General features: G+C 46.5%; 1 protein-coding gene across 3 annotated transcripts in view; it reads left to right on the top strand.

Annotated features, from left to right (window-relative positions):
- GALNT18 (polypeptide N-acetylgalactosaminyltransferase 18) overlaps window positions 1–12,265 on the top strand; it is a 339,637-nt gene that overhangs the window by 79,791 nt on the left and 247,581 nt on the right. The window contains exon 2 of one of the 3 annotated variants that reach the window (XM_038569046.1): window positions 3,502–3,626. The exons of the other annotated variants lie outside the window; for them this stretch is intronic. Coding sequence (XP_038424974.1) covers window positions 3,502–3,626 — 125 coding nt within the window. The remainder of the gene's footprint in view (window positions 1–3,501; window positions 3,627–12,265) is intronic. 3 annotated transcript variants of the gene reach the window in all.

Below are 12,265 nucleotides of genomic sequence, written 5' to 3'. Positions count from 1 at the left end.
ATCTTGGGCCGGGATGGTTCTGCCCCTCAGTGGGGATATCGATGGCTTTGGCTCGGCTACTCCTATTTCATCTGTCTCACTGAGATCTTGAGGACAACATAGGGTCATATTTACCTTTGCATCAGCAGCACGCAGCATAGGGTCTGGCTTGGAGTAAGTATTTAGGAAATATTTGTCGAATGACTGAGTGGTTGAAAACCATTATTCAAGGTAATGGTGAGATCAAATGGCTGGCCAGTAGCTCTCTCCTCCTTTTATAGTACATCTACCGTCTACTCACATGCCTCCATGTTTAGCATGCAGAGGGCTCTGGGAGATTCCAGGGTCATCCTCTACCTCTTTGAACATCATCCTCCCTTGGGAGCCATCACCTTGGTGACAGAGCTCACCACTGGAGTTTGCTCGTGCTAAATAACCCTGGTTAAGAGCCTGGACCAACTGGCCATGGCCAAAGGTCCGATGCCAGGCTCACATTGCTACAGCTCAGGTCTTGGCTTCATACCTTTTTGCTGTGGGACCTTGGACAAGATTCTTGACCTCTCCATGCCCCAGTTTCCTTATCTGTAAGAGATATGCTGAGGACAGAAAGAGACAATGCACAGTGCTGGCATCTACTAAGGGCTGAATCCATGTGAGGTCTTTGTACTATCATATCTCGAGAGACCAGGGAAGGTGACGTGTCCCTTCCTGCTCTCTGCCAGGTGGGCGGTAAGCAAGCCCTGAATGTGTGCCCACGTTCGTTGCCTTTGTTTAGGAGCACAAAGGAGAGCAGGAGATAATGAGGTGGAGAGGAGAGGAGTCTATTAGAAATGGCACCAGGAGAAACTATCAGATACACAGACGTGCGCCAGGGCAAGCCTGTGATTGGCTAACCTTTCCATTCTGTTTCCTTCATCCATAACTTGGTTATTTAAAGTGCAGGAAAAAAGCCAGAATATGCTGTTCTCTTTGTATAAATGAGGTTTATAAATAGCTGTTTTGGAGAACAGGCAGTGGAGAGAGAGAGAGAGAGAGAGAGAGAGATTGGGATGGCCATTGTGAGGCCTGACTCAGTGCCACGGGGGCCTGGCTCTGCTGATCTGGAGATGTTACACATGTCTGCCTCTGAGTGACTGTCCCCTTATTCCTGGTGGCTCTTCAGGGAGACCTGCAGGACTCAGCCTTGAGGATAAGTAGAGCTGTGGCATTTGAATGGGGTTGGAGGGCACTGATGCCATTGAGTTTGGGACAGGGCAGATCTGGGTTTGAATCCCACTCCATCACGTGCCAGCTGTGTGACTATGGACAAGTTGGCTGGTCCTCAGTTTCTCCTCTATACACTGCAGGTAGTATTATATCATTCGTAGTGTTGCTATGAAGGGGGAACTCATTCCTCCTGAGAGCAGCTCAACGGGAGTTCTTGGTAGCTTCGGCAAGGTACGCAGGTACTTCTGGGGCCAGACAGCTGCAATATTTTCAGGGGCCTATAGATTCCTTAAAGGCTGGGGATTAGCTGGGTAGATGGAGGACAAGGTCAATGTGCTGGTCACTTTATTGGGGCAGGTATGTCTAGGTCCAGCTTTGGCCTTTGAACAGGCCCCTAACTTTGAGCCATATGACCTTCCAAAGGATGAGTCTAATTGTTATTATTATTAATGTAAATATTAAACATCCTCATTATCATCCACTTAGTCACCTGGCATTTCAGTTTCCATCAGCGATAGAGACTGCAGATTATCTGCTGCTGAGTTCCTACTTTGGCCTTGCTGAGAGGGGAGGCTGAGGGATGTGTTAGCAATTCAGTCTTCCCGATGCTTTGGTTCTCAGTCATGGCCCAGCCTTCAGAAAGCCCTTGGCCTGCAACTTAATGACACCCCCAACTTTGACCAGTGGCCAGCCTTGCACCAAGGGCCAAGCAGCTCTGTGAGAAGCTCTCCACGCTTTCTGTAGAGTTAGAGCTTTGGATACTATGCATTGTGTTGTTCAGAATGATCTGAACTTAGGCCTTGAGCACTTGGGCTCTCATCATGACTGATGAGCTTTCTCATTGGATGAAAGCTTGCCATTGGATTTCCTTCTCAGCTCCAGTTCAGTTTTATAAGCATCAACTGAGCACCTACTATGTGGCTATATGTGTGTGCCTGGTAGGAGAGACAAAGAAAGAGCAGGGTGGACTGGGAGAGGCCAGGATCCCAGCTCACCTATAGTTGAGTGCCTCTCCACTGCTCACCCACTGTGTGGCTTTGGAATTATTACCCAAAGCCTCTGAGCCGGGGTCTCCTGGATGATTATTTAATGGTTTTCAGAATAGAGAAATGGCTCCATCTCAGGTACTCAGAGAATGATAGTCATGCTTTTTTCTTCTTCCCTCCACTCCCCAATGTCTCCAACAACCTTTTTTTTTCCTTGCCTTCAAGGAATTTACCATCAAGTTGAAGGGTCAGGCAGAGATACAGACTAAACATTTCAAAATGGTATCAGGATGGGAGTGAGTACAGGATATTCGGGAATACAGAGATGGACAGCCAAAGATGGTTTCCTTCCATCAGCCTTGGAATTTCAGGGAAATGCTGTGTCATGTGCATGTGTCAGGTGCATATACAGAGCTGAGTGTGTACATAGCCCACCTGTATCCCTCCCCCGACACGTGCATGCATGTGTATAGACACACACACACACACACACACACACACACATTCATACCTATCAGAAGGGACCTGACATGAAGCAGGACTTACCCCAGTGGTTCACACGCAGAGCCCTTAATGAAGAGGTAAGGACAGAGTTAAAGGTGCAAGCAGGGCATGGTGAGGTGTTGAGACTCATGACAAAAGGAAGCTCTTCCATACCTAAGGCTGATGTGACAGGAGGAGAAATAGTGTGACTAGGGCGGAAAGAGTCTGAGCCTTGGAAGTGATGCTGCCTGGTGGGAGCTGTAGGCACAGGGGACACAGCTACTGCCAGAGATGTGGCCCTAAAGTACCACAGGAGAGGAGGAAATCTGATCACTCTCCTACTCTCTGACCTGCTGATGTCTCCTGTTAGCTGAGTCCTACTGAGGGAGGCTGAGCGATGCCACAGGCAGGGGCCTTCTGCCTGGGCACAGAGCTTGGCAGAGAAGGGTGGAGAGCAGGATCTTGGGAGGGAGTGCAAATCTTGGGAGAGAAAGAAAGCAGCAAGACATGAGCGCAGGTATGTACGCTCATGTGCAGGCACGCACAGGCTGGCAGGAGCTTCTTTCTGCAGGGCACTCAGGGCTGCGGAGGACCAAGCAGGGGTGGTGCCACTGGCATGATTTCTAAGCCTCTCCCACATGTTCCCACTGCCAGACAGGACTCTCTGAGCCCTTTAGGTGGGGCTTCCTTCCAGGGTTTTCTCAAAGCCCATAAGCTGTGATGCCTCAGTTTATTCATGAGGAACCATGACTGGCTTCCAGCCTTCCTGGTCTTTGCTAAAGGCACCTGTAGGTTCATACATTCTTGAGATAAATACATGTGTAGTGTTTTTGTCTTTCCACCCTAGTGCCATCCTAAGGAGGTGCGGGAGGTACAGTGGAAGCCTCAGGCAGGGGCCTGTAGATGACCCCAGACATGTTCTCAGAGTATGCCCAGCTGGGAGTGGACATGGACACCACAGTGCTGTCCTCGGTGAGTGAATCGCCCCTACCCTCACCTCCTCAAGCCCTTAAGCTCTCTCCAACTTGGCTTTACCTCCTTGGCTCTGCCCCCTTCAACATCATTGGTCTCACCGGGGATTTTGCCAAGAACTGGAGCTGGCAGTCCTAGGCTGAGCTTCTAGCCAGCACCCAGTGGACAGCAGGTCTGTAGGATCAGTTGACAAGAGCTCTTGTGCTCTCCATTGGCTGTCACGGCTGGCCAGTGGGGCCATAGGTTATGAATACTGAAGGATGTCACAGACGATTTAGTCCAGGTGGTAGGCAGCCTAGGATGGTGGTCGGCAGCTCTGTCTCAAACCCAGCTCCGTGTGGCCTGGGACATCTCCGCAACTATATGGTCAATTGTCCGTCTCTCCATTTCCTCAGTAGGATGTGTGCAGCACACCTGTTTTTATCGGGTTGGCTTCCAGAAGGGTTAACTGCAAGAGGCACCCCGGATAATAACAAAGCCAATGGGCCTGTGTTGCCCATTAGCATGTTGAGTGTGCCTGTTCAGAGTGGTGTTTGGATTTGGGTTTGGTTAACATGCTGAGAGAGTGAGCCTTGAGGCCTCTCCTGGAGGCAGAGACAAGGCCCCATCATCAGCCAGGGCAGAGAACTGCCTTTTTGTTTACAGTGGAGGGAAGGCATTTGTCTACTTCATTTAAAAAGCGCCTTAAGTTATTGAGTGTGTTAAAGATGACGGAGCTGGTTCTCCTCCCTGCCCATTTTAGGGCTCGAATTAGGTCTCTCCAGGCTTCTCTCTGGCTGCCCTGGGCTTGCTGTGAGGGGCATGGCAAGCCTGTGCACGGGAATGAGTCTGTGCCAGGAGTGGTGCACGCCCGGCTCACTAGCCCTGGAGGATGAGGATGGCCTCAGCTCCAAGAAGAGCTGCACCTGTGGGGCTTGGGTTCTTCTGTGGCACCTGAGCCATGTCCCAACTGCCCTGCCCAAGAGAGTCCTGCAATACTGAGGACTGGACTCAGAAGAACTTCTGGAAGGTGCAGGGGCGTTTCTGTAGAAGAATCCACATTGAGTGTGAAAACCAAGGAGAGCTGCACGCACACACTCATACATGAGCACACACCCATGTGCCGTCACATACACGCACACATGCATGTATACATACACGTTTGCACAGACACATAGTAAACACTCCCACACTGACACAGACACACTTATATGCCGTCTTTCTCTTTCACACATAGACACACTCTTTCACACACACTCACATACACACTCACATACACTCGTACACACACAGCCTCACATATACACCATCTCACATGCAGATACATGATTAGAGGGGATCCCTGGGTGGCGCAGTGGTTTAGCACCTGCCTTTGACCCAGGGCGCGATCCTGGAGACCCGGGATCGAATCCCACGTCAGGCTCCTGGTGCATGGAGTCTGCTTCTCCCTCTGCCTGTGTCTCTGCCTCTCTCTCTGTGTGTGTGACTATCATAAATAAATAAAAATAAAAAAAAAAGATACATGATTAGACACGTAGCAAACACTCTCACACATGCAGAGACACACACCTATATACAGTCTCTCTTTCACACAAAACCACTCTCTTTCACATGCACACACACTCTCCTCCTACCCCTGCGTACATACACACTCTCTCACACACAGACACATGTGGATCATGTTTAGGCAGAACAGGTTCACCGTTAGAGGAGATTACTGTCGGCATGTGCCGCACCCAGCTAAAGCCCCTTTTGGATGACTTAGATTCGTTTGCTCAGCACAAACTGGGGGCAAAGCTGGCAACTCTGTGCCCTGATTACCCAGCCAGTTCTGGGACAGGGCCTCCGGGATGACAGAGATACCAAGCATGAGGGCAGGCTGGGCTCCTTCCAGAGGAGCTGGTTCCCGGAGGAATCCCAGCCTGCTGTGACTTGGTAGTGCTTGGATTGGATGAATCTTCTATACATCAGATCTTGTTCCTCAATGAGCCCACACGCAGCTGCTCACTTTCCTTGAAGGGCCAGCACCCGAGGACGTTGGGGAGTTTGCATGATATGATCAAGTTCATCCTCTCTCCACTCATGGCTATTCTTCTGTCCTTTGAGGAGGCACTTACCAGGTAGGCAGAGTAGGGGGGCACCGAGATCCTGGCTTTGCAGGAGGATTGATTTACATTTTCATCTGGGCTAGCTGTGTGACCCGGGTCGAAGGCTGGGGCCTCAGTTTTCTAGTCAATAAAGTGGGGCAGTTCATACCTCTCTTTGGCCTCTTGTGAGGTTTAAATAAATTAGCTATGGAAAGCCACCAGCACTGCAACTGGCATACAACAGGTGCTCAATAAATGGGGGAGTCTTCCTTCTCCTCACTCTGCTTTACATCGTCCTGCAGAGGGGCACCTTCCACGTACACGAGAGAACCAGACTCATTCAGACACAGGTGTCTGTTCATGCAGCCTGTGCGGGCCCAACCAGCTCTGATGACAAAGGGACACGATTCTGACCTGCTCCTTTTTGACCTGGTGTATTTGTCAGGGTTCTTCAGAGAAACAGAACCAAGAGGAGATATATATATATATATATATATATATATATATATATATATATATATATATATTTTTTTTTTTTTTTTTTTTTTTTTTTTCTAAGGAATTGGCTTGCATGATCATGGAGGCTGAGAAATCCCAACATCTGTAGTCAGCAAGCTGGAGACCCCAGAGAGCTGGTGATGTAGTTCCAGTCCAAAACCCGGCAGGCTTGAGTGCCAAGAAGAGTCCGTATTTCAGTTCCAGTCCAAAGCTAGGAAAAACACTAATGTTCCAGCTCCAACAGTCATGCAAGAGGAGTTCCCTATAACCTGGGGGAGGGTCTGCCTTTTTTTTCTATTTAGGCCTTCAACTCATTGGATGACAGCCATCCACACTGGGGAGGGCAATGTGTTTGGCTCAGTCTGCCAATTCAAATGTTAATCCCATTCAAAACCATCCTCACAGACCTATGCAGAATAGCATTTGACCAAGTATCTGGGCACCGTGGCCTAGTCAAATTGATGCATAAAATTCACCACCACACCAGGTATCTGGTGAGCTCACGTGTCCATTCATGGGTATCCTGGTGCAGCAGCAGGGCAGGCCGCAGCCTGAGGACATCCTGGAGCTTCTGGTGCCCCTGGAATATGGCAGAGGCTGTCCTCTGCAGTGACAGAAGAACACGGCTTGGGTGGGCCCACTGGCCATCCAGCCATGGAAATAGCAAAGAGTCTTAGCCAAGAGCCATACCAACCCTGTGAGCCTCTCTTGGTGAGAGAAACACCAAAGCTTTGCCCATCAGCTTGTCTAAAGTGACTCTCATTATCTTCCACTCCCCCGTCCCCTGGACTTATTACCAATCTTTGTCCCATGTTCTGGACCAGAAGCCTGCTTGTTGTCTTTGAAACCCCCGTGTGTCTCCTCCTTCACATCCTGTTTGCCTTCAAGTACTGCCAAGTTTCTTTCTCCTTAATAATTTCTTCTCAGATCCATTTCCTTTTTCTGCCCTGCATCATCCTCCAGGTCCCATCTACTGTCATCTCTTGCTGCTTTTCTGCCTCTTTCTTCTTGTCCTCAGCCTTGTCCCACAGAGCCTATCATCCACACTCTTGTCAGAAGGAGCTCCTCAAAATAAGAGATCCAACTGTGTCATTCCCTTATGAGTTTCCCACTGCCTAGTAGAGTTTGCAAGCACATGCCCTGAGGGCCAAATTCAGCTCACCCTAAAAAAAGAAAAAAGAATTTGAACGTCCTTCCATCTGAAGGGTGTATGGCTTCTAGTTTGCCACAGTTCTCACCACTCATGTCGTTTTGTACCCACTTCCCTTCTCTGTTACTTGACCAGTTCCTACAGTCAAAGGCCCAAACTCCTCAGCATAACATTTGAGTCCCTCACAATTTGGCCTGGGGTAACCTTCTCTTTATTTATAGGCAGTTTTACTAAGCACCTTGTTTTCTAGCCATCCTGGTTTGTACCCTTCCCCAAACACACAGATTCTTCCTCATTTTCGTGGCTTTCTCCATGCTGCTTAGTTTGCTTGGGTGGCCTTCCTCTCTCTAGACTAATGGCTAGTTCCTCGTTATCCTCTAAGACTCAGTGCATATGCCATCTACTCTCTACAGTTTTTCTTTAACATTCTCTAAATCTCATTTTTCTCCTCGGTAAAATGGGGTAATCAGAGGACCTAGTAGATGGGCTTGTCATGAGAGGTAAATGAGATAACCTGTGCAAAGTGCTTCGCACAATGTCTGATATACAGGAGGTGCCTGGTAAATATCCAGCCACCTGCCTGCCTGGCATCTCGAGATGTCAGGGATTTTGGCAGGGGTAACAGGGACTCTGCTGTCTGTCTACAGCCAGGGTGACTGAGTTTGACAGGCTCTTACTACTCAAAGTTCAAGCAAATAGAGGGTGATTGACGTCCACCAGACAGTAAACAGGAAAATAGCCCATTGCAGGTGCCAGGCTTGATGGGGTTATGCAAGATTGGAGGCAGGAATTTGTTATATCCAGAAAGCTCTGTTCCAGGAAGCAGAACAGAGAAAATGAAATTTGGTTTTATAAATACTTTTAGACCTAAGGTTTCTTAATAAATAAATAAATAATCTTGAAGGAATTTAAATATTTCATAGCCTATTGCTCATGGCCTGGCACCTCTTATTGGTGAACTGTAGTGGCGGAGGCAGTACTCTGTGGCATCTGTTTGCAGTTGTGTTGAATGAAGCTCATGTGGACATTTACTTAGGAAAAGTCGGTTAATTATAGAGCCACATAGGAATAATAATTATTGTCCTTGTTGGGTAGTGGAATGAATTGACTACATCAGACTAGACACTTGAAAGGCAAACAGGTTATCTGCAGTCATTGCAAGAAATCCCCAAACCAGAGGCAGACCAATAGGTGACATTTGATCTAAAAATGCCTTGGATAGTGAAATACAGGTTCTGTGCCAGATTTTCTTTTTCTTTATGCAGAAGAAAGCCATAGTGGAAACAGAAGCAGATGATTCTTGGCTCTATTCTTAGTCCAGGGTTGGGGGCACCTCCAAGATAATTATGACTTTTGGAAAGATCACAATGCAGGGAATGTAGGCATAAACTTGGAATGTTATGGGCTGGGAATATTAAGGTCACTGGCAATCTGATGCCAAGGCCTGAAGAGATGTGTATATGAAAATATAATCGACAATGTTGAACCCGTTCCTGGAGGAGGCATCTACACAAAAGGAGAATTGCCAAACTCTACGTGCAACACCGTAATAGACATTCAAGAAACTAGTCAGGTGAAGTGTATGGTATGTCATAGACTGTGTGGCCGCCCAGCAAGATCTGGTATGCTCCTGTGGAAGGGTTATACTTCTCCAGTGCCTCTGGATGCCAGGCCTGGCTGTGCAACTTTTTCTGGCCAAGAAAATGTCAGCAGGAGTAACATATGTCATTTCTAGGTGGAAGCTTTAAGGGCCAGTGTATCCTTCTCTGTGCCATGGGAACAATGGTCAATGTACAGGTTCTCCATCACCTTGGGTCCCCGTATGAGGATGACAGTGAAAACACGGGAGCAGGGCTCCTGGTTGACCCATGATGGGCACATAGCATGAGTGAGAAATACACCTTTGTTGTGTAAGGCACTGATATTTTTGGGTGTTTGTGTTATTGCAGTCTCACCCAGTCTATCCTAACAAGCACATTATATGTTTAAGAGGAAGAATGATATGGCATTTTTTATTTCTGTGAACAACTAGACACATTCTGATTTTGGTAGCAGAACGACAATAAGAGAAGAAAGTATCCATCAATGCCAGAAATGGACCCACAGTTGAGTTTATAAAGGAACAATAAGGACCCCAAGAGTCTACTTCTAAGAATTTTCAAATTTGTTCACAAAGTAACACTATGTCACTTTCACACAGATACTCTCTTACCCATAGAAATGATCCATCCATAACCAGTCCCATGGACTGTGGGGGAAAATGTCACATAGGAAAGCCGCCATATATCATCTGCCTTTTCTTCAACCGCATTCAATTACTTGCTCTTCTCTGATTACATCTTACCTTTGTGACTTTATATAGGCTTGATCCTATGCCTAGAATGCCATCCTTCTCTTGATCCTTCAGCATCCTGTCCCTTTAGTGAATGCTTCGTGGTCTTTTCTTTCTTTCTTTCTTTCTTTCTTTCTTTCTTTCTTTCTTTCTTTCTTTCTTTCTTTCTTTCTTCTTTCTTTCTTTCTTTCTTTCTTTCTTTCTTTCTTTCTTTTTCTTTCGTTCATTCTTTCTTTCGTTCTTTCTTTTTCTTTTTTTTTAAAGATTTTATTTATTCATGAGAGACCCACAGAGGGAGGCAGAGGCACAGGCAGAGGGAGAAGCAGGCTCTCTGTGGGAAGCCTGATGCAGGACTCGATCCTAGGACCCAAAGATCATGACCCGAGCTGAAGGCAACACTCAACCGCTGAGCCACCCAGGTGCCCCAACATCTAGTGGTCTTAGTGCAAGTGCCAACACTGATTCCAGGGCTTTTCCCAAATGCTTCCCCAACTCCAGGCAGATGAAAATTTCTTCCATACCTTTCACCTACCAACTGGACACTTCCATAGGTTTGTCTCAGAGACAGCTCAGATGTGATATGTTCAACACTAAATCATCAACTCTTCCCAAGCCTGTCTCTGCTTTCTGCTTCCCCCATGTCCACGAATGACTCCACCACCCATTTAGTAATTAAATCTATAATGTAATGTTCTGTATCATCTCTCATTTTTTCCTTCTCGTCTCTTATCCAACTAAGTTTTACTAATTTCACCTTTGAAATGTTTCATGAACATTTTTGTTCTCATTATCACTGTCTCAGTTTAGGACCTTATTATCTGGCACTGGTTTTAATTTGACAACTCTCTTATTTACTGTTCTCTGCTTCTTACTTATCCCCCCTCTACCACTTTTAGGGTGATATTTCTAAAATATAGATCTTCTAGAAACTTTGGTGATTTCCGTCATCTTGAGTGTGATGTTGAAACCTGCTGGCGTGACATTCTGGGCCATTTGAAATCTGCTTCTCCATTTGGCTGTTTTTCCTACCACTTCTCCTCCTCACTTGCCTATATTCCAACGACTCCAGAATATATTCTTGTATATATAAATGTATGGATTTTTTCTTTTACCTCTGAATTTCTATATTGTTTCCTCTGCATAAAATTCCCTCCTCTTCCACCTTCTTTGATAACACTGCCTTCACCTTCAAAATCCAGTTCAAGTTTCATATCTTCTGGGAATCTTTCCTGGAAGCATCAGGCAGGATTTCTGTCTTTTTCCTAGTGCTCCCTAGGGCTTGTGTTTATACCTCCCTTGAAACATTGCGACTCTCTGTGCCAGCTATGACTTGAGAGTGTCACCAAGGCAGAGACCGGGTCCTATCTATTTATGTATGCCATTTGTTTGGTAATCAGGAATGTGGAGTGATTCCCAATATACATGTATTAGATAGTTTTGTAATAAGCAGCCTCCCAAAATCAGTGATTTAGAACAAGAAATATTTATTTCTTGCCCATATTAATGTTGGAGACTGTGTGAGGCTGTTGTGGTTGCTACAAAGCTCTGCTAGGCTCTGTTCCATGTGTCTTCTCATTCTGAGACACCGGCTGAAGAAACAATTCCCATCTGGGATGTGCCATTTTCCTGGAAGAAAAAAGAAGCCAAGAGTCCTCCCAAAGCCATGCAATGTCTCCCAAAGCTTCATCAAGAGCATAGATTACATCATATCACATTGGTCAAAGCCAGTTACATGCTCAAGTCCAGTGACAATGGAAAAATATTCCCCCATAGGATTGAGGGGGCACCTCAAAGCAATGGCAGACAGCTAATATTTTTTGTAGACGAGATGGGGCTAATAAATGGGAATTATAATATACCCCATTGCAATGAGCTTGTCAGATCAAATGGACTCACGCTGCTGAAAAGAGCCTTAAATAACCGTCTGTTCAATTTCCTCATTGGTTGAATATTTGGCATTTTATACCATCTGGCATTTGAATCCACTTCTTACTTTTGGAGAATTCTCTACTTTTGAGTCTTGGTGGAAGTAGAGACTGATCAAAACAGCCTCCTACTAGAGAAGTGATTTGCCAGCCTTTCTTGTATTTAGGCTCAGGTCCATGGTTGGCCTGTGTCATTAAGATGTACATTCACAGGCTTTGGGTCAAAGAGCTTCACGTTCTTGGGGCCCTGGTGGCTGCAGTGTGGTAGCAGCACACAGTGTCAGTAGTGTTGGCAGTTCTGGAGGCTGGTTCTCTACCGAAGCAAGACGTGGGGTGATGTACTTAGTGACATAACTGAGCCCCGGGTTCTCTAGCTCTCCTGCCAGTGTCATAAACCACTCAATGTCTCTTTTATTAATTCATTTTCTGCTTGTATTAGCTAGTGCTGTCGCTTACATCTGTGCATCCTGGCTCACCTGCCAACTTTCCCATGGAGGTATTGGATAGGGTAGATAAGAAGGTCAGCTGGAAAACCAGTTTTCTCAGGTTCTCTGCTACCTCTGCACTTGGGGCAAGTGACTTCTATATGCTTCACTTTCCTAATCTATGAAGTGAGGCTTATGATAAGACCTACCTCATGGAGTTTCTGTATTAAAGGATATATACAC

The sequence above is a fragment of the Canis lupus genome, chromosome 21, assembly GCF_011100685.1.
Source record: "Canis lupus familiaris isolate Mischka breed German Shepherd chromosome 21, alternate assembly UU_Cfam_GSD_1.0, whole genome shotgun sequence".
Taxonomy (NCBI): Eukaryota; Metazoa; Chordata; class Mammalia; order Carnivora; family Canidae; genus Canis; species Canis lupus.
The sequence above is the reverse complement of the archived record's forward strand: the minus strand, read 5'-3'. Positions and strand labels throughout refer to the sequence as shown.